This window comes from Eucyclogobius newberryi, unplaced genomic scaffold, assembly GCF_026437365.1.
Source record: "Eucyclogobius newberryi isolate DKJ021-1_F unplaced genomic scaffold, fEucNew1.0.hap1 SCAF_17, whole genome shotgun sequence".
Taxonomy (NCBI): Eukaryota; Metazoa; Chordata; class Actinopteri; order Gobiiformes; family Gobiidae; genus Eucyclogobius; species Eucyclogobius newberryi.
Window position 1 is genome coordinate 29,017,700 of NW_027315801.1, and position 19,804 is coordinate 29,037,503.

Sequence of the window (19,804 nt, forward strand, 5' to 3'; positions counted from 1 at the left end):
TGCGTCGATCAGGAACATGCACACTCTGGAGCATAAACACAAACAAACACGTCGTCTCCTCTTGTCTCCTTCCAGAGACGTTTATGTGGGACGCAGCGATAGCATCTCTTTGCTTCATCGTCTCCATCGCGTCACACTGCACTTCGCAAACACAGAGACGGAAATGCTCACTTCAAAGATTCACGCAGACCGCGTTTAATGTTTTTGTTTCAGATGAGTTTTATCTGCACAATCCCCCTCCCTCCCCTTGTGTTTACGCAAAAAGATAAGATATATAATACAGTATATCCTTTCACAACACCAATGACCCTATTTTAATCCACTGCACTTATTAACCCTCCACTATTGATTTGTAATAATGCATTTAAAATGTATTCAAAGTTTGCTGAAGAAATGTCACTCAATTCTCAATGCTTAGTTATCACATGCATTCATAAGGCGATTATTTTTCCCATGGACAGACATTTGTGCCGCTTTTGTAAGATATGGCTGTCAGCACACAGCTGCTGAAAATATGCATTTTCTCACTCCCGCTCACTTATTTTAGTGATTATAATCCCTCCATCAAACCTGGAAGGCCAGACTTCATAATGACCCTTCCCAAAGGCATTAGCTGATGATTGCTGCTGCACAAGCAATTATCTTTAAATTTTTCACTGTTCTCTGTCTGTTTATCAGAGCTTTGCTATTTGCACATTTCCTCCCATCGGTGCTGCAGAAAGCCGTACTCACACATGGATATTGCAATAGCAATGTCACTGTAAGCTAGATATTGCTTTCATTGAAAAACATGCAATAAGACTCATCCAGCCAGGTAGTCCTCCTGACCAACATCCTGGCCAAGAGAGGGAGGTGGGAGCTGTGGTCGCCCACTTCTAACTCAGGGTGGGGGCTCCGGCTCGGCGATCTGCCCAGTTGATTCGGAACCCCCCTCTGACTGAACAGTGAAAGAAAAGCATATTACAAAGAGTGGGAGGGTCGAGAGAACAGAGTCAAGCCGTGACTGAGACTGGTATAGAGGTGAAGAAGGCTTCTGAGTAATAGAGGAGTGGTCCTGCTCACAAACCTCAGTTAACATATTAACAACATTTAAGCAGACAATTTACTCAAATAGGTCATAACCTTTAGTCTCAATTAGCTTTGTTTAAGTCCAACATTGATCTTTTTTCAGCACTTAACTGAATAAGAACAAAAAAAATGAACAAACTTTGACTTGAAGATGCAATCGCCTGCACGGTCCTCATACCAAACTTGCCTGCATCTGAACTTCATAGACAGACGGTCTCAGATCAGTTTGGATTTCACCCGGGTCCAGCAGTGGCAGACCCACCTCAGCGGGGAGTCCGGGCCGGGCACGACCAGAACTTGTTGATTCTGGAGCATCGAGTTACTGCTCATGTGCCACCTCCAATTACACATGTGGAGCGGTGAAGCACACAAGCCGCCTCTGTGCGGCGCATTGTCGCTCACCTCCAGCTGGGATCGGCCCGACGTGACGAGCCACAAGTATCCGTTTGTGATTTAGCTCCTGGCACGCTCCACCAACGCACTTTCAGCAGTCCCATGGCCTCTGTTTTAGTCAATATCACTCATAATCGTTGTACATTTATATTACACTAGACATTTATGCATGTTTGTGATGAATGTGTTGTTATGTTCAATAAATCCACATTTATGTAATATCTTTATCAGATAGAATACAACACATGCTTTATTTGATTATGATATAGATCTGATCTTCTTCCTTGACATAACGGAGATATTTCATGGTCATCAAATGTAAACAAAGGCTCGATCAAATATTAGAACACTTGGACTTTCAAAGCAATTAACATAATGAGCAATTATATAAATTATATATTATTGCGATGTTAAATAATAAATAATCTACTGTCACTGATCTAATCGTGCTAAATGGATATTGTCTTTAAACGTATTAGTTAGTAGTTAGTTATGAGTTGTTATTTATATTAGTCGTGGAAATAAAATGTTATAATATAATGTTTTTATTTTTTATTTGCTCTTTTTGTGAAATGTTTTACCATAAACAGTGTATTCAATATTCAAATTTGGCATATCTTAAAAACAACATTTACAATATTATCTACACTTCAATATATTATCTACCTGTAATCTTTTTTTAATTATTTATCAAAATCAACAACTTTTAAAACTAACAGGCACAAAATAATTCTCATATTCAAAAGACTGTCTGATTGCATATTTGAGCAGTAGTGAAAAAGTGGCTCGTATTCAAAATGCTTGTGCGCAGAAAGGCACTGGTTCACTAAACAAACAGAATGTAGATTGTCGTTATTTAAATGTTGTTCCATGTCTGTACATTTCCGCGCCCGGGCACTGCTGTCGGAGAAGTGCTAACGTGTGAACTTGCTGCAGTAAGTGATTGGGGAGGTGGACGGCGAGCGCACAGAGAGGATTGAAGGTTTATTATTTCTACCCTGTGTTTTCTTTCACAGTTCCATCACCCAGTAAAGAGAGCTATCCTTTTCCCAGCCCTCACTGTGGGCCACACACACTCTGTCTCTGCCCATACAGGCTCACGGGGATGTAGCCAAAGGTCACACTACTTAGACACTGCCTGGCTCACTGTCTAGCAGGGAGGCAAGCGCTAATTGTTTAGTTTTAGGGGTTTGCAGGCTGTGGGGTGCGTACCACTTGTTGTAGGTGTTTTTGATTTTTTTTTAACCAAGCAAGTTCCTAGCCTGAGAGTTTTGTTCTCTGACAATGGCAATAAACCTTTTCTGACTCTGATTCTGGTCTGTGGGTCGCCCATGCAGGTTATATGGTCTTCAACGAAAGATTTAGATGATGGCCTTGGATTTATCCTTGGATTTATCCTTGGATTTATCCGTACCTTACCAACTCGGGATGGTCAAACAACAGTCATTACTTTTATAGAACATCTCCTCTGAATGTCCTTGTAACATTCAGAACAAAATATTTAACTTAATTTATAAAAAAAAAACGCTCCGTTTCTCAATTCTATGTGTTATTTTACTCATAAGCCTGTTTGTTTAGACACAAATTGACATGCATTTCTCTGATTGGTTAATACACCTGTCAATCAAGCCCATTTGAAATGAAAGAGAAAGGATATGCAGACCAAAACGTCTTTGTTACGTGTTTTCAAAGCATGTGGTCTGAAGATTTGACATTAAAGATTGTAGCTACAGTGACCTAGTTGATACGTGTTGCTCTACCCTCGGACCAGAGGCTTGCTGGTTCACATCTTGCCAAACGTTTAACTGTTTTGTCCCCGGTCTCTGAGGTTACACTACAGCTCTGAAATATGATACTTGTTTGTGATGTCTAGACTATATTACAATATGTAGTTTACTGAAATGTAATCATCAAAACCATACTCAAAAAGACTCAAACGCTCTCTTTCTTTGGCTTTCGCTGCTTTGCTCCTCTTCTTCCTCCTGCTCTGGTCTCACCTCTCACTTCCCTCAGCTTACTTCTTCCACTTCCCAGGATGCAATGCGGGAGACGGCCGAGCGGATTGGGGAGTTGGAGAAGGAGCTGAGGGAGAGCATGAAAACGTCAGCTCATAGAGAGGCGCTGTGGGCACAGGAGGAGACGGCACGAGTTCAGGCTCAAAGACAGGTTGACCTAATGAAACACATGAGGTCTTTTTCTAAGCAGACTTATTATCATTTACAACACAACTTTATAATATACCATTACGAAATATGACGTAGTGGTTTACATTTGATGAGTTAGGATGTGTTAAACTGGGTCACATCCTCTATTGACATTAAAAAGTGGGTCAGTATTAAATCGTAAGGAATAACGGCAAATTCCAATGCATAATATGTTAATAAATCCATTTGCTGATAGTGAACCATAATCCAACATTGGAAATTGTTTGCTTGAAGTGAGGTATTTCATCCGATGTAGATTATGCACTTTGTTTGGTATCCATGCCTTGAGTAGGTGTGTAGATGGTGGGAAAGACTCTTCGTGAAATGGAGTCCATTTCCTCCTAGTGTGAGTGCGCATTTGAATGAGAATGACCTTGCATTGCTTATGATTGGCACAAGTAACAGGAGAGCAATCAGCGGTTTTTCAGGCAGAACTGTAGCTGTATGGCTTTAACATACATACAGTACATATGCTACCGGTTATTTGCACATACGCCTGCCGCGCAACTGAAGCCTGTAGTGGAAAATTGAACAGATGAGGAGAGTAGATCATGGGGCTCGCCTGGACATAAATGGAAAGACAGACAGCCAAACCCTTGCTCTTTCATGTTACATGTTTTAAAACATTTTTGCACGCCATGTTTTTTAGTCCACAAAACAGGCACCAAAATATGAGTATTAATTGAAGTCTAGATTGAAATGGAACCGGATTTGGCTCTTCTTTTACATCGAAAGGATTCAGGAGGTCGTAAAACTTTGATACATTCACCCTCCAAGGCGACTTATACTGAGATACACAATTAAGTGCAGATTGAAAGGAAAATAAAAACTACAAGAAATCCTGAGTAATGATTTTAAAGATGTAACACGGTATCATAAATGGCACTGAACTTGGGAAATCCCCGAAATTACCCTACACGGCCATAACAATCGAGTATGTATTAACCTGTTCCCACTCGCTGACCCGAACAGCCTTTTTGTTCCCTCCACTTTGAAACTCAGCGGCTCCACTTGACGCACATTGAGCCAGAGAGGACTTTCACTGACGACATCACCGTGTCGACACTTAGGAGTCACCGCTTTTGCCCGCCGCGCTTTCAGCTGCTCTGTTGCCGCGATGCTCCCTGACGAGGTGCTGCCTGTCAACACACTTAACGTTGAGAGAGCTGTGACATCACCGGCAGAAGAGGCGGTCCCGGTCAACATGCCATTACCACGCAGTTACACAGCTGTCAGTCATCCCGCGTCCTTGCCTCTGAAGGACTTTGGAAAAGGAGTTGAAGAAGCTGAAATATCACCTGATCCTGGCAGGCTTTCAGAGCGCCCTGCCAGATTCACATTCTCACATTATTCCCCCTCCTCCCTCTCCCTCCGCTCCCCTCTCTTGATTTCCATTTTCCCCCTCCGTCTCAGAGTAATCAGTCTCATGATGTGTAATGCGCTGAAAGTCTTCCATCAGCCTGACCTGCTGAAATGGAGCATGGGTAATGCCCGGGGTCACTTTTCTTCACAACCCCATCCTCTTAGTTTTTCCTTTGCTTGTCTGAAAGTCCTTTTATAGGCTTTCCTGAGAAATTGGCCTCTTCATCTTCTTGTCTGTACGTGTGTGAAGTGCAAATAGGTAATTCTCTGTGATCCTTTGAAAGCTGTTTTATTAAAAAGGAACGTAATAGGAAAATGTGGCATGTTTTGGCTCTTCAGTAAACATGAAAATCCATTTGTGACGAGAGTGAAAAGGTATATACTGAAATCTGCTTTTCACTCTCTGTCCAATTTCGTCTTTGGTCATTTTTTACTTTACATGTCTCTGGTTATTGCCATTTTGCATATTATTATTATTACTATGTCTTTCCAGTGCCCATGTGGCATTTCAACTAGCCCTTTGAACCAGCAACACCAAAGCTAATGGACAAGAAGGATTTGGCCCTTACCTCTGAGCCCTCAATCAGCTTAGCATCTAAAGGGGCTTTGGGCTTGTCTTAGCGAGCCTTAGCCTGGTTGGTGGACTTTGCCTTGAAGTTGAGCTAAATTAGCACGCACAGGCTGGATGCTAAGCTGATTAAGTCCCTAATTTCACTAAAGTGCATTGTATTCTCTATTAATGATGTGATTGTGATGTGTTGGTTAGCCTGGCTGGTGGGCTAATAGGGACAAGGGCGACGGGGGTCTTTTGCTTGAGGATAGATGGACATGAGGTGTAATAAGAGTTATGTGTGAGTGACCTTTGACTTTTTCAAATCTCATTTCAAAAAGTATTTTTCTTTATGGCCAAAAGATTTGGGACTCAGTATAGACATAAGTGTTTAGATTAGCCATAAAAGAAGTTCAATTCGTTTTAGCACAGTTTTGGATTTTGGATTTGAACTGTATTTCTTTTGAATTAATGTAATCTTATATTTCCAGTGAACTTCTGACTGACGGCTGTCACGTTCACATCATTTCACATTTATGTGACCTTTTTTGCTGTGTTTTTGCGAGAGGTGGAATCTGTTTAATGTACGTTTTATTTTTGTGTATAGTTGTTAAATTTAGTCATAAATGCATTACAAAATGTGGTATTTGATCAGAAATTGTAAAGTGCAGTAGTAGAAGTAGTATTTTAGACCCCCTGCTATTATTTTTGTAGTACTTGGTCTTGACTAGACGTTTGAGATACTCTGTCAGCCTCTTTTCTCGCACATAGTGATAGTCATGAAGTCACTGTTACTGAGCACATTATCTGACATCTGTGGAACACACCTAGAGATAGAGCACCCTGAAAATGTGTGAACAATTTGGCCGCTTCATAAAAAAGACTGCAGATTTTTTCCATCCTTTACCCCATGGAGCGCTTTCCCACTGCCATTTTGGATGTTTGCACTTTTGCTTTTATCATGCGTTTAACGACCGCACATAGGGCAACGCATTGACACTTACTCACAAACTGGCCTGTAATTTTGTTACTTTCAAGTGTTCTACTGATTTTGTGGACCTCCCTTGTACCTTCTATTTGTGAAATATTTGTTTTCAGACAATTATTCACTTCCTGTCTTGTGATAATGATCCCCTGAGGTCACATCCTGTTTGTGGGATCTTACGGTGGGGTAGGTTGGAGTGGCTGCAGGGCATCTGAGCTCAGGAGGAGGGGATAGGTGTTATTTAGGGATTGAGCCTGATTCTCACCTGTTTTCAGATAGACCCATGGACGGGTCTATCAAGGGGAACAAAAGAAGAGGAAAAGAAGGATCGATAAGACTCAAAAGATCTCCTTTATAGATTCATGCCATTTATCTAGATCCAGAATAATAGGCCTATATATTTTATGAATGGTGCCCAATTATTTTTCTTAAGTACGCCAAAATTAATACGTACAAACCAAATTTTTAGTTGCAAAGAAATTATGATGAAACTGTCTATTATTAACATTATTTCAGGGGATTTGACATTGTTTTTAGCACTAAATTTAATCAAATATATACTTCAAGGGGCAAATTAGACCCCCTGGAGGACCAGGTTTGGCCCACGGGCCACACTTTGGGTACCACTGCACCTTTATATCTTACTCATCCAGAATTCTTTATTCTTCTTTACTTTATCAATTTCCACATGAAAACATTTTGTTAAAACACAGAAGTTAGAAGTTGTTTCATGTAGAGATTATTTGTTTGATTAATTGATTTGTTGTCTGAATTGAGAATACTTCGAGAACATGGGATTTTCATTATATTTGACCCTGATGAATGCTGCATAGATTTTCAATTTCTTGTGTGATTTTGATGTAATTCCTGCTTTGTCTGGGTCATAAAACCTCTCAGCACATGGCATAATTGGAGTCTGGGTACAGCCAAGATTACAATTATTCTTTGACTAAATTTATTGATGAATATTTCAATAAACACTTATTTGCAATTAATGAATTAACTTGTTTCAGCCCTATTGACTAAAAAACGTGTATGCTGAATTATACATCTTTATTCTTCTTGCTGTATTGTATTTATTACTGAATGTGCATCCTCTTTTGGACAGTTGGAGGAGCTGATGAGAGCTCTGGAAAAGACCCGCGAGGAACTTGATGCTACCAAGATGCGCCTGTCCACCACTCAGCAGTCTTTGCACGAGAGGGACGGCCATCTCAGCAACCTACGTCAAGAGCGAAGGAAACAACTGGAGGAAATTCTTGAAATGAAGTTAGTCACAATTGAAACCCACTAAAGACACTTGCACTTTCTTCTGTATTCTTTCTGAAAACTCTAACCACTTTGATTGCCACTCACTCACTCACTAACATCTCTCTCACAAAACACTTTCCCTTTTTGCAAATATTGAACACATTGACTCAAGCCACACAAGTTGCATTGCCCAACACGGTGTTATATCCTGTAGCGTTTTAGCTCCACCACAACATTAGGCATTCATATTCGCTCACCTGATAACATGTGCATCTCTGTCTATAAAGACATCAGGACTGAGGTGTGTTTTGAAGCTGAATTAGCTGTCATATATAGCTGTCTTATGAAAGGTTACATTTATTGAGGACAGGTGGTCCAGCTACAACAGAAGGATCGAAAAATATGTCCGAGTCTATTCTTTTCTGCAGACAAGTCAAAAAAGCATGTGGTTTGGTGGGAATGTTTGAATGTGCGAGCGAGTTCAGTGATCTGTCAGTGGAGCGCTACATATGTGTTTGCTTTGAGCACTTTGATTGAAGGAGCATGGAGGCACATATCTGGTTGTCATGTGCTGCTAAGAAATGCCTTTAATGTCAGCTACTCAGAACAGTACAAAAGAGCAGCCTGGCACATATATTGAAAACACAACTTTATTCTGCTCCAGTGTGCCCTGCAGGCCCCTCTAACACAAAAGTACTGCGCTTGTCTATGTGTTTAGTGCTATAGTAAAAAGCCACCTGCGTGTCTGCGTGTAGAACCATGTGAGCCAAATGTTCAGCGAGTCTGGTTAGATTTAGGATTTTGCTGAATATATGTATTAATAAGTCCTTGTACAGTTAATGTGGACACACGGTCTTTGTTGTTGTGCACAATATAGCAGCACGGTTCATTTGGTGTGATATTTCTAAGATATATTTGGAATGATTTGATGTTAGCAACGCCACCTTGTAGTACCAGGACACAATACTTCCCCCCACGCTTTAGCCATACAAATTAGTGAGACTTTCAGTGTCCTGTCGCTCTGACCTATACGATATCGCCCAGTTTACCTGAGATGACCTTTGAACCAGTGCAACAGTCTGCGTCAATCCACTTCCCAGTCAAAGAGCCAGAGGTTTCTTAACCTAACGGGACTCGACCAGGGGCCAAAGCAGGAGCCGAGGTAACTTCAAACACGCCCGTAGCCCAGCACTGAGCCACTGATGCCCCACGATGCCCCACGATGCCCACATACTCTTCTCAATTCCTGAACTTGACCCCTTGCAACTGTAATCTTAGTGCGCCTAATCGTGGCCCATGACACCAGCGATCCTCCTGCATGTGACATCAGAGGTCAGAGTGTAGCTTATACCGCCCTTAATTTAGCTGTTTCCACTCCACTACTTCCTTTAGTAATGATACTACACTGCAGACCCAAAAAAAATTCAATCCACTTTGCCACTCAAAATATAAATATACATGTTTTAAATGTGCTCCTCAAAATAAATCCTCCACAAATGTGTAATTAATAAAATGTCCTGAGGTAAATTACTTTCCATGTCTGCCAGTAAATCATGATTATATTGCCATTAACTTGGGAAATAGGCAAGTCCTTGTGATGGTTGGTTGACATACATAGCAACAAGTCAACATGACTCGACTTTGTGCCCTGAATGGGGGCCTCTACTGTCTACAGAGCTAATGTAGAGGGCAAAGGGGGCACCAGCCTGTGTGTGGTCCCCAGGGCTTTGGACTCAGTGTCTGCATGTACAGAGGGGTCTGAGTCAGGGGTTCAGGGTCAGTGGTGATGAGGATTAAAGGACTGTTGAATTGCCAAGGGGCCGAAGCTTCATGACTTACTTTGGAACAGGCCACAAAGATCTAGAAAGACTCCACAGACTCACATGCAATCACTCATATCTGAGGACAAATAGTTGCTCTGCTCCAGATTGTCTCTGGGAAACAAAAAGTTACGTACGGCATGATGAAAGCGTAGAAGAAAGATTTACGAACATGTTTGGCATTGTTATTTTTTTTCCAGGTGATGCACTAGATTTAGGATTGGGCTTATAAAATGACGTGGCTATAGTAGTGTATAGTAAAATGATTCAAAGGCAATGTCTAATGGGGGTACAAACAAATAAGCAAACAAATAAACAAACAAACAAACAAATACAATAGTGATTCAATCCCACACTAATCAATAAATATGACATAAAAATATAATAATAATAATAATAATAATAATGATACTTTACTTTGAAAATTCAATATTATACAGGAGAATGCCAGTTTTACACACAAACATAAGGATTCTAGTTCTGATATAGATCAAGGCGATTCTAAAACTATAACTCTATTCTACAGGATATTAGACTTATTCCATATTCCTTATAAATCCTAATTTCAAACTAGTTATGAATCTCTTCTGTCAACATCACAGTTGAAAGAATCTATTCCTGACCCTTTGCTTCTAAACTTGGCATTATCAACCCTATCTCACAATAGTAGCTTTTAAATACAGAATCATCAAAACAGTCATCTTCACCAAAACTCTGACCAATCACTGACCTTTTGTATTTGTTTAATTTAGAGCATTATTTCCGATCAACAGTGGCACCTGTGCAGGAATTATAAAGATCTGAAATCAGACAGAGAAAGAATGGAAAGTGAGGGAGGGGTTGAGAGGCACAAAAACTAAACTATTTCAAATCTCAGAAATCATGAGAGAAGTTTGATTGCGAGCCAAGTTTCTCCTTATCTTCTCTGTAATGTTGTATTTGTCAAGAAGACCAGCTGAGGCCAGCCATGAGAAGCACGTTCCCCGGTGAGGCGGAGCGCTCTGTGTGTGATGTGTGTAAGCCGAATGACAAAGAGACAGCTTTTCAACACTGTTAATGAAAGAGACAAAAGGGGACAATCATTTTATAAGATCCACTCCAAGCTATTGTGAGTTAGTCTGAGTGGGTCAGCGAGCCTTGTCTTTGAAAAATCCACATCTGCAGTAGTGTTGCACAACTTTTGAAAATGTCTTGAATAAATAATAAGAATACCGGTAGTCATATTTTTTTGTCAGTGAGCTCGTTGTTGGATTGAGGATTTTAAAACAATGGTCAAGTTCCAACCAATAGCATTAACTCCAGCCACAAGGGGTCAGTAAAGGAACAAATTATTAGTTTAAGTGGCATTGTTACTATCATTACTATGTATGAAGATTGCATTTGAAAGGATTGAGCACTTAAATGAACAAACCCATTGCAGGATTGCGTTTTGTGCCCCTTGTGACTTCTGTTAAAAAAGTCCACCCCAGTACAATGCTATAACTGTGTTGCTATAACAGTTTTGAATTAAAAGTATATTGCGGATACTGTACAGACTACAGAGTCAGATCCTCGATGTCTAAGAGGAGCATTAGGCCGCAGTTCTATCAGCCCACACCAGATTGAGTTTCCACTGCTCCGCTCACATTCACACATGCACACAGGCACACATGGCCTGTAGGAGCAAGCCATTAACAGGGTTTTGGGGTCCTGCGGTGGAGCTGCACAATGGAGAAATTATATGTTTGGACATTCTGAATAGCCCGTCATTGAAATGTTGCTTTTGTGTGAATGGGATAACACAACATGCCACAACATTGCAGCGGCTTACTGAACCTGATCCTGCTGTAGACACTTGGAATGTCGCGATAGCATCTCTGTTTACATTTTACTGACTGAAGACGATAATACACATAGAAAAAAGTCAGCGGCAGCAGCGAAATTTATAAAGAGTTAAACTTTTTTCTTACAGAAGTAGATGGCAGTTTGAGGGATGGAGGAAAAAATCAAGTCGTGTATGACCTGGTGAGGAGCACTGCCATGAGAAAAGTTGGGGAGGAAATAGTAAATGTTGGAAAATGGGATGATGGCGAGAGGAGAGATGGATGTGAGCAGGAAGGGATGAAGAAGAAGGGAGTGGTGGAAGAAGATGAAGTATGAGGGTGACAGGGTTTGTGTTGTCACAGGAATGAAAATATGTATAAAACCAAAAAAACATGTTGGAACAGCTTATCAATTGTAACGTTGCAGTGTAGTGTCAGAGAGAAATGCTTAAGAAATAACATTTAAAGGGTGCGCTATGTGTCACTTTTTTGGTGGAACTCTAGTGGAAGGTCTGCCAACTGATTGTCTCCAGAGAGATGTCATGGTTTTGTCAAGAATGTTACACCTTTAATTGCACTATCTCCATGGAGACAAACAGGTCCCATCAGGCCAAGTTACAGGTCAGATCCGCTCAATGTAAGTACATTGTAATAAATATGTTTAATGTTACACAGTGGAATATTCCAAGCCAAGCAATTATATCCCCATGAAGACAAACAGAAAAGTTACATAGTGCAGCTTTAAAATGAGTAATAAGTAGGTGCAATGAAAACCTTTATCTCCGAAATATAGGAAGATACTTATACACTATATCATACATTTTGTATTATTTTATATTATATTTTATTCGTTTTTACAATACATTTTTATGGTTTATGGCAAAACCTGTACCGCTGGTGAATAATGGTGTCTGTGGTGAGTACTGTATTAAAACTATGACCTCATGAGGTCTGTTGTATTTGTTGAATCATCCTCATCCGCTTTACATTATCTGATCACACAGCTTTACCCTTGTGCTGTGGACATTTGTCTGTTTTGCTGCCCACTCACAGTTCCTCATGGCATAATGAAGCTTAATGCGTTAGCATCATTACGACTTTCAAATCCTCATTGTAGACGTCCAGTCTGCAGAGCACCTTTGCCATGGCAACCCTGACTAAACACTGAGACCAGCTGCACTGGCAAGGTCATGTCCCAGTCAGGAGTCTCTGAGGGCGCTGGACTCACAAATGTAGGAGCACGTGGACCAATACACTCCACACATCTGACACTGCTGTACAGGTTTGTGGCATTACAGTCTCATTGTTGTGATAGGTCATGATGAGCCATGAAGAGCTCACACTTGAATAGAAAGGATTCTGTGTGCTGCGCTGATGAGGCAGGCCTGACCACACATAGCCTTCCTCTCTCTCCTCATGAGTTTGTGTGTGTGTCGCCTCGTGGGAACTTCAGGCCATTCATCATGTCTGTCTGTGCGCCGGTGCCCTCTGACATGCGTGTTTACCTTCCACATATGTGCCGGCCGCGCACCCTGTAGGTGTGTTATTATGTCAGGACCAAAGCATGCTCCACCCAGCACCTCCTCCTCAACTCCAATTTGTCAATGGAGGGCTTCATCACCTTCAAATCCCTGGTACTGGCCACTGCCTACTTGATTAAGAGAATATAGGAGTGCTCCCTGGCTTCTGTGGAGCAAGCTTCAAGGGAAGGAAAATTATAATATCTATTTTTCTTCATTACAAATAGCTATAGCTTTAACTATAATAATGCATTGGTTGGACTGTCACATTGGAAAAAGTGACTCCTGCCGACTAAATTTCAACTTGTTCTAATACAGTGTTGTTGTGGATTATGTATTTTACATTAGGTTTTGACACAAGCCAGAGCATTTCTGTTTCGGCTCAAAGCCCAAATAAATAGAATGGGTTGTGTCAAGATGAGCTTAGCTCCAATATCAGGTCAATATTACAAACTTCTGTACTCTATCAAGCAGAAGATTTGCTGTGGTAATACAGATAGGAAAGGGGAAATAAAAAGATAGGATTTCTTCTTACAGCCTTTGACTAAAAAAAAAAGTAGTTTTCTTTTCTGAAGAGAGAGCTCTTTCTTACGAATGATTGCAGAACTCGCTCAGTGTTTGTTTTGTTTTTTTGTTTTTTTCCCAGATTTCTTTTTTACATGCTTGTTCTTTTGCCTTATCTCTTCCCAGAGAAGGTCTGGAATTTATCACACATGCCTAATAATTATTATCACAGGAAATGGTCCGGAGGAAGTAGGTGTACAAGCCCTGCTAATTAGTGTCTGTCGCAAACACATATACATGCTCACACAGCTAATGAGTGTCATTGGAGGCAGTTGAAAGTTTCAAACAAGCACAATCTGATTGGCCTTAAGCAGCCTGACACCCCCAAAAGGAGCTGGCCGTATAAAACCCAGGTTGAATTGATTGAAAGTCCTGATGTGAGTCGGCAATAGAGGAGCCTCAGAGCTAATAAAAATCCCAGCACCCGGAGGTGACCAGGGACGGCCCCTGAACGATGGCCATAGCCCCAGGGTCAGCACAGGAATGAGAACAAGGAGGGAGGGGTCAAAGGGTGGATTACACGTGGATTACAAATAGATGTAAATAAACAGATGCTTTTTAGTAGCATTCTTTTAAACTCCACTTTAATTTTGTTAGAAATATGCCTCAGATCCTTGTGTTTTTAATTAGTCACTGATTGTCACGTCAAATACATCTACTGAAATGATAAAATGGATTGGCTTCATAAAAATAATTGTGCATTTTTTAAGCTCGAAACATCCATCCATCCATCTTCTGCCGCTTTATCCGGGGCCGGGTCGCGGGGGCAGCAGTCTGAGCAGGGACTCCCAGACTTCCTTCTCCCCAGACACTTCCTCTAACTCCTCCGGGGGGATCCCGAGGCGTTCCCAGGCCAGCCGAGAGACATAGTCTCTCCAGCGTGTCCTGGGTCTTCCCCGGGGCCTCTTCCCGGTGGGACATGCCTGAAACACCTCCCGAGGGAGGCGCCCAGGAGGCATCCGGAACAGATGCCCGAGCCACCTCAGCTGGCTCCTCTCGACGTGGAGGAGCAGTGGCTCTACTCCGAGCTCCCCCCGTGTGGCCGAGCTCCTCACCTTATCTCTAAGGGAGCGCCCAGCCACACGGCGGAGGAAACTCATTTCGACCGCTTGTATCCGCGATCTTGTTCTTTCGGTCACTACCCAAAGCTCAAGACCATAGGTGAGGGCAGGAACGTAGACCGACCGGTAAATAGAGAGCTTTGCCTTTCGGCTCAGCTCCCTCTTCACCACAACAGTCCGATGCAGCGACTGCATCACTGCAGCCGCTGCACCGATCCGCCTGTCGATCTCACGCTCCATCCTTCCCTCACTCGTGAACAAGACCCCGAGATACTTGAACTCCTCCACTTGGGGCAAGGACACCCCACCCACCTGGAGAGGGCAAGCCACCTTTTTCCGGTCGAGAACCATGGCCTCGGATTTGGAGGTGCTGATTCTCATCCCAGCCGCTTCACACTCGGCTGCAAACCGTCCCAGTGCATGTTGCAGGTCCGGGTTTGATGGAGCCATCAGGACAACATCGTCTGCAAACAGCAGAGATGAGATCCTGTGGTCCCCAAACCGGACACCCTCCGACCCCCGACTGCGCCTAGAAATTCTGTCCATAAAAATTATGAACAGAACCGGTGACAAAGGGCAGCCCTGGCGGAGTCCAACATGCACTGGGAACAGGTCTGACTTACTGCCGGCAATGCGAACACAGCTCCTGCTGCGGTCATACAGGGACCGGACAGCCCTGAGCAAAGGGCCCCGGACCCCGTACTCCCGGAGCACCCCCCAAAGGACACCCCGAGGGACACGGTCGAAAGCCTTCTCCAGATCCACAAAGCACATGTGGACTGGTTGGGCAAACTCCCATGAACCCTCGAGCACCCGATGGAGGGTATAGAGCTGGTCCAGTGTTCCACGACCGGGACGAAAACCACTCTGCTCCTCCTGAATCCGAGGTTCGACTATCGGTCGGATTCTCCTCTCCAGTACCTTGGAATAGACCTTACCTGGGAGGCTGAGGAGTGTGATCCCTCTGTAGTTGGAACACACCCTCCGGTCCCCCTTCTTGAACAGAGGGACCACCACCCCGGTCTGCCAGTCCAGAGGCACGGTCCCCGAACGCCACGCGATGTTGCAGAGACGTGTCAACCAAGACAGTCCTACAACATCCAGATACTTTAGGTACTCAGGGCGGATCTCATCCACCCCCGGAGCCCTGCCACCGAGGAGTTTGCGAACAACCTCAGTGACTTCAGCTTGGGTGATGGATGAGCCAGCCTCCGAGTCCTCAGTCTCTGCTTCCTCTTCGGAAGACGTGACTGAGGGATTAAGGAGATCCTCAAAGTATTCCTTCCACCGTCCGACGACATCCCCAGTCGAGGTCAGCAGGCCTCCACCCGCACCGTAAACGGTGTTGGTGAGACACTGCTTCCCCCTCCTGAGGCGCCGGACGGTTTGCCAGAATTTCTTTGGTGCCGACCGATAGTCCTCCTCCATGGCCTCCCCGAACTCCTCCCAGGCCCGGGTTTTTGCCTCTGCGACAGCACGAGCCGCGGCTCGCTTGGCCTGCCGATACCCCTCGATGGCCTCCGGAGACCTACAAGCCAGAGTGGCCTGATAGGCCTCCTTCTTCAGTCTGACGGCATCCCTTACTTCCGGTGTCCACCACCGGGTTCGGGGGTTGCCGCCACGACAGGCACCGGAGACCTTGCGACCACAGCTCCGAGCAGCCGCATCAACAATGGAGGCGGAGAACATGGTCCACTCGGACTCAATGTCCCCAGCCTCCCCCGGGACATGGGAGAAGCTCTCCCGGAGGTGCGAGTTGAATACCCTACTGACAGAGGGCTCCACTAGACGTTCCCAACAGACCCTCACAATGCGCTTGGGTCTGCCAAGTCTGTCCGGCTTCCTCCTCCGCCAGCGGATCCAACTCCCCACCAGGTGGTGATCGGTTGACAACTCTGCCCCTCTCTTCACCCGAGTGTCCAAGACACACGGCGGGAGGTCTGATGACACGACAACAAAGTCGATCATTGACCTCCGGCCTAGGGTGTCCTGGTGCCATGTGCACTGATGAACACCCTTGTGCTTGAACATGGTGTTCGTTATGGACAATCCGTGGCTAGCACAGAAGTCCAATAACTGAACACCGCTCGGGTTCAGATCGGGGAAGCCGTTCTTCCCGATCACCCCTCTCCAGGTGTCACTGTCATTGCCCACGTGGGCGTTGAAGTCCCCCAGTAGAACAACGGAGTCCCCGGTCGGTGCACTGTCCAGTACCCCTCCCAAGGACTCCACAAGCTCGAAACATGTTTAGTCTTAAATTTCTCACAATGTAAAAATATCATAGGGTTCCTCTTCAGTTCAAATATTTGCTGAAAGTCAATTTAATCTGCATTTTTCTCTTCTTTGGAAACTAGTAAAGCAATTCTATAGTACTTTTATACCTCTCTGTTAGCCATAGTTTAGACTTAGAATAAGAACAGTTTTAGACCCGGTTTAGATCTGGTACAAGGGCCATATATTTTCTTAGGTGGTACTTGGTGTGAAAAGTTTGAGAACCACTGATTTAGAATATAGCTCTTCTTCCAAGCCTGTGTTTAGCCGAGCCTGTGGATTGTAGACTATGGGTTGTTGTGTTGTTAAAAGTGCTACACTGTAAAAGTCCCATTAAAAACAGCGGCTTTGCATAGTGCCCTTATGGTTTACCATTATGGGCACGTGAAGTGCTGCCTTAGCCACACCAGTGAGTCAATGGAGCTTACTGGCATATATTTGCACACTGTTAACACCTCCCAGCCTTCTGCGGTTTGCACACACACCTGAGCTTTTACTCCTGTTTTCTGCTTTTGCGGCTTCGACTGTCTCTGTTTATCAGCCCTGGTGTCTGTATGATTGTTATTTTACTACCCTTTAAGCATTTGTTGAATGGGCTTCCTGGAATGAGGTGCCGGGGACTTTTGTCTGTCACAACAGTTTAGCTCTGTTATGTGTGAATCAAATGGTAAATACAGGTTTCTAGTTGGTGAAGTGAAGTTTTATAGCCAAAAACATGGGCCCATTTCGTTCACATAGTTCCCAGGAGGCTGTAATATAAAACAATATTACAGTCCCCTCCTTCCCAGCAATGAGAATCTGCAACATTACCACAGCAGCCCCTGGCACTTCAACGATGTGTGTGTGTGTGTGTGTGTGTGTGTGAGATCTGGTTAATACAGAGATGTAGACCCAAACTGTAATTATCATTATGTACTTCTCAGCAGAGGCAGGAAACAGCCCAAGCAAGTTTGGATTAGTGTGTCTTTGTGATTCTTGTTTGTGGTGTTGGTGTGCACACAACATGTGCACACCGGCATTTGTACGTGCATGCATGCTGGTACTCAGTCTGTGCAAACAGCAGTGATTCGATGGTAAGGGCATGAAAGCTATTAGCAGACAAAGATAAGTCCATTGTGCCACTGGCTCTGTGAAGATTTCTATGCTCTATTTATGCTCCTGCTGTGCATTTGATTTCTTTTAAATGGACACACATTAGGCTGTTCTCTAAGGGCACGTGAGCCTCAAAAGTTGAACAAAGGGAAACCCCCCATGGTTTGAAATTAAACAGGAAACAAACACAAAATGAATCAGGGTTAAGTATTTTTTAAGTACATAAGGGTTTTTGTGTTCGTAAAGAGACTGCCATTCACAAACGATGTTAACTTTCACGATGAGGCTTTACAAATATTCCGTTTTAATATGATGTCTGAGGCAGAAGTAGATCAAGTGCAACCCAGTAGAATAAAAGAGAAAAAAAATGGTTAACCCCACATTTAATTGCAACAAACAGCTATTTCAGATGTCTGAACAGCATACTACACAGACTGGGGCAGGGATACCACAAAACAAACACAGGATTCCCATAGTGACAAGCAAAACAGTTGTGAATTTGAGCTGCAAACGATGATGAATTACAAACAATCAAGTGCTAGTTTTCATTGGGTTGTGGAATCTTAATTTGAATTCTAATTCATACCAATCGACACACTTGGTCAGTAAAGCCCATCTAGAAACGGACATTGAGAATCAGCCTTGGCTAATACGTAGTGTGTGACATCAGCTCATGAAACACACTTGTCCCTATCAAATAAACCAAAATAAACAAACACATTTTAAACTGTATTGCTCACTTACCTAATGCAATCTGAGCAACCTAATTATTCACTGAAATGAGTTCATAAGCACTTACAGAGGGAGAAAGTGAGTCTTTCCGTCACGGTAAAGCTAACAACAGCTTCCTTGAATAAAATGCTCTATAATTAGATGCGGACAGAGCACAATGGATCCATTTTCACCCGAATAAATGGTTTTAACATATATCTGTACTGGAGCAAAACAGATTTGACTGTTTTACTGTTTGAAAAATAATTATACAGCCCAAGTTTGGAAGACATTAATATTGTGGCTATTTATGGATTAAATTCTGATTAAGCTTGCCTCATTGATCTGTGAGTATAGTGTGTATATTTGGGCTATATGATTTTACCAAGGAATATTTTGATATATTGCTGTTTCATATTGTATTTTTTGGCTTTTATTTATTGGCTTATAGGCTTCAGGGAGAAGAGAGGACATGCAGTAAATTGTCAGATTCAAACTCACAACACTGGGGCCGGCCGCCTTAACCACACGACGCGTTTGCTATTTGATTTGAAAATAAAACTTTTTTTTATTTTACCAGGGCAATTCCTCATGTATTGTATTTTTAATTTTATATCTGTTTGATATTTAATCTGTTCTTTACCTATTTAATCCCAAGTTAACCATATTAACGGTGATAGATAGCTATGTATTTATTTTCAGTGCTTGGGTCATACTCAGCAAAGTGGCTTTGTGACTGTCTTGGTCTGATCACAAACTGAGTTTCTATTGAATGGGATGAATGAGGAAGTGATAGAAATGCTCAAACAACAGTTATAAAGGCCTATGTTGAAGCAGGGACAGTTTGTGACGTAAGTTTAACTTGAACAGACTTAGACTTGAACAGAAAGGAGGAGCGAAGAGCACATGGGGTTTAACACACCCGTGGAATCATGGTTAAAAGGAAGCAATATACATGCGCAGCACACACTACATCTATTTGTCAGATTCTCAAATCACTTAAGTTAGCTTAAGCAAATGCATGCTATTTAGAAGAGAGGGAGGAACAAAAGAGTGCAGCAGAGCGAGGGTCATTGCAAGATCTTGGGCTGACATTGCCTAGTTTGGCTTCTATAAAAGCCTAAATCCTTCGCTGTGGCAGCGTTATAAA

General features: G+C 43.0%; 1 protein-coding gene across 1 annotated transcript in view; it reads left to right on the top strand.

Annotated features, from left to right (window-relative positions):
- Window positions 1-19,804, top strand: part of LOC140363606 (ERC protein 2-like) — a 99,514-nt gene that overhangs the window by 48,873 nt on the left and 30,837 nt on the right. Inside the window, exons 12-13 of the mRNA XM_072450239.1 lie at window positions 3,496-3,627; window positions 7,671-7,831. Of these exons, the coding sequence (XP_072306340.1) occupies window positions 3,496-3,627; window positions 7,671-7,831 (293 nt within the window). The remainder of the gene's footprint in view (window positions 1-3,495; window positions 3,628-7,670; window positions 7,832-19,804) is intronic.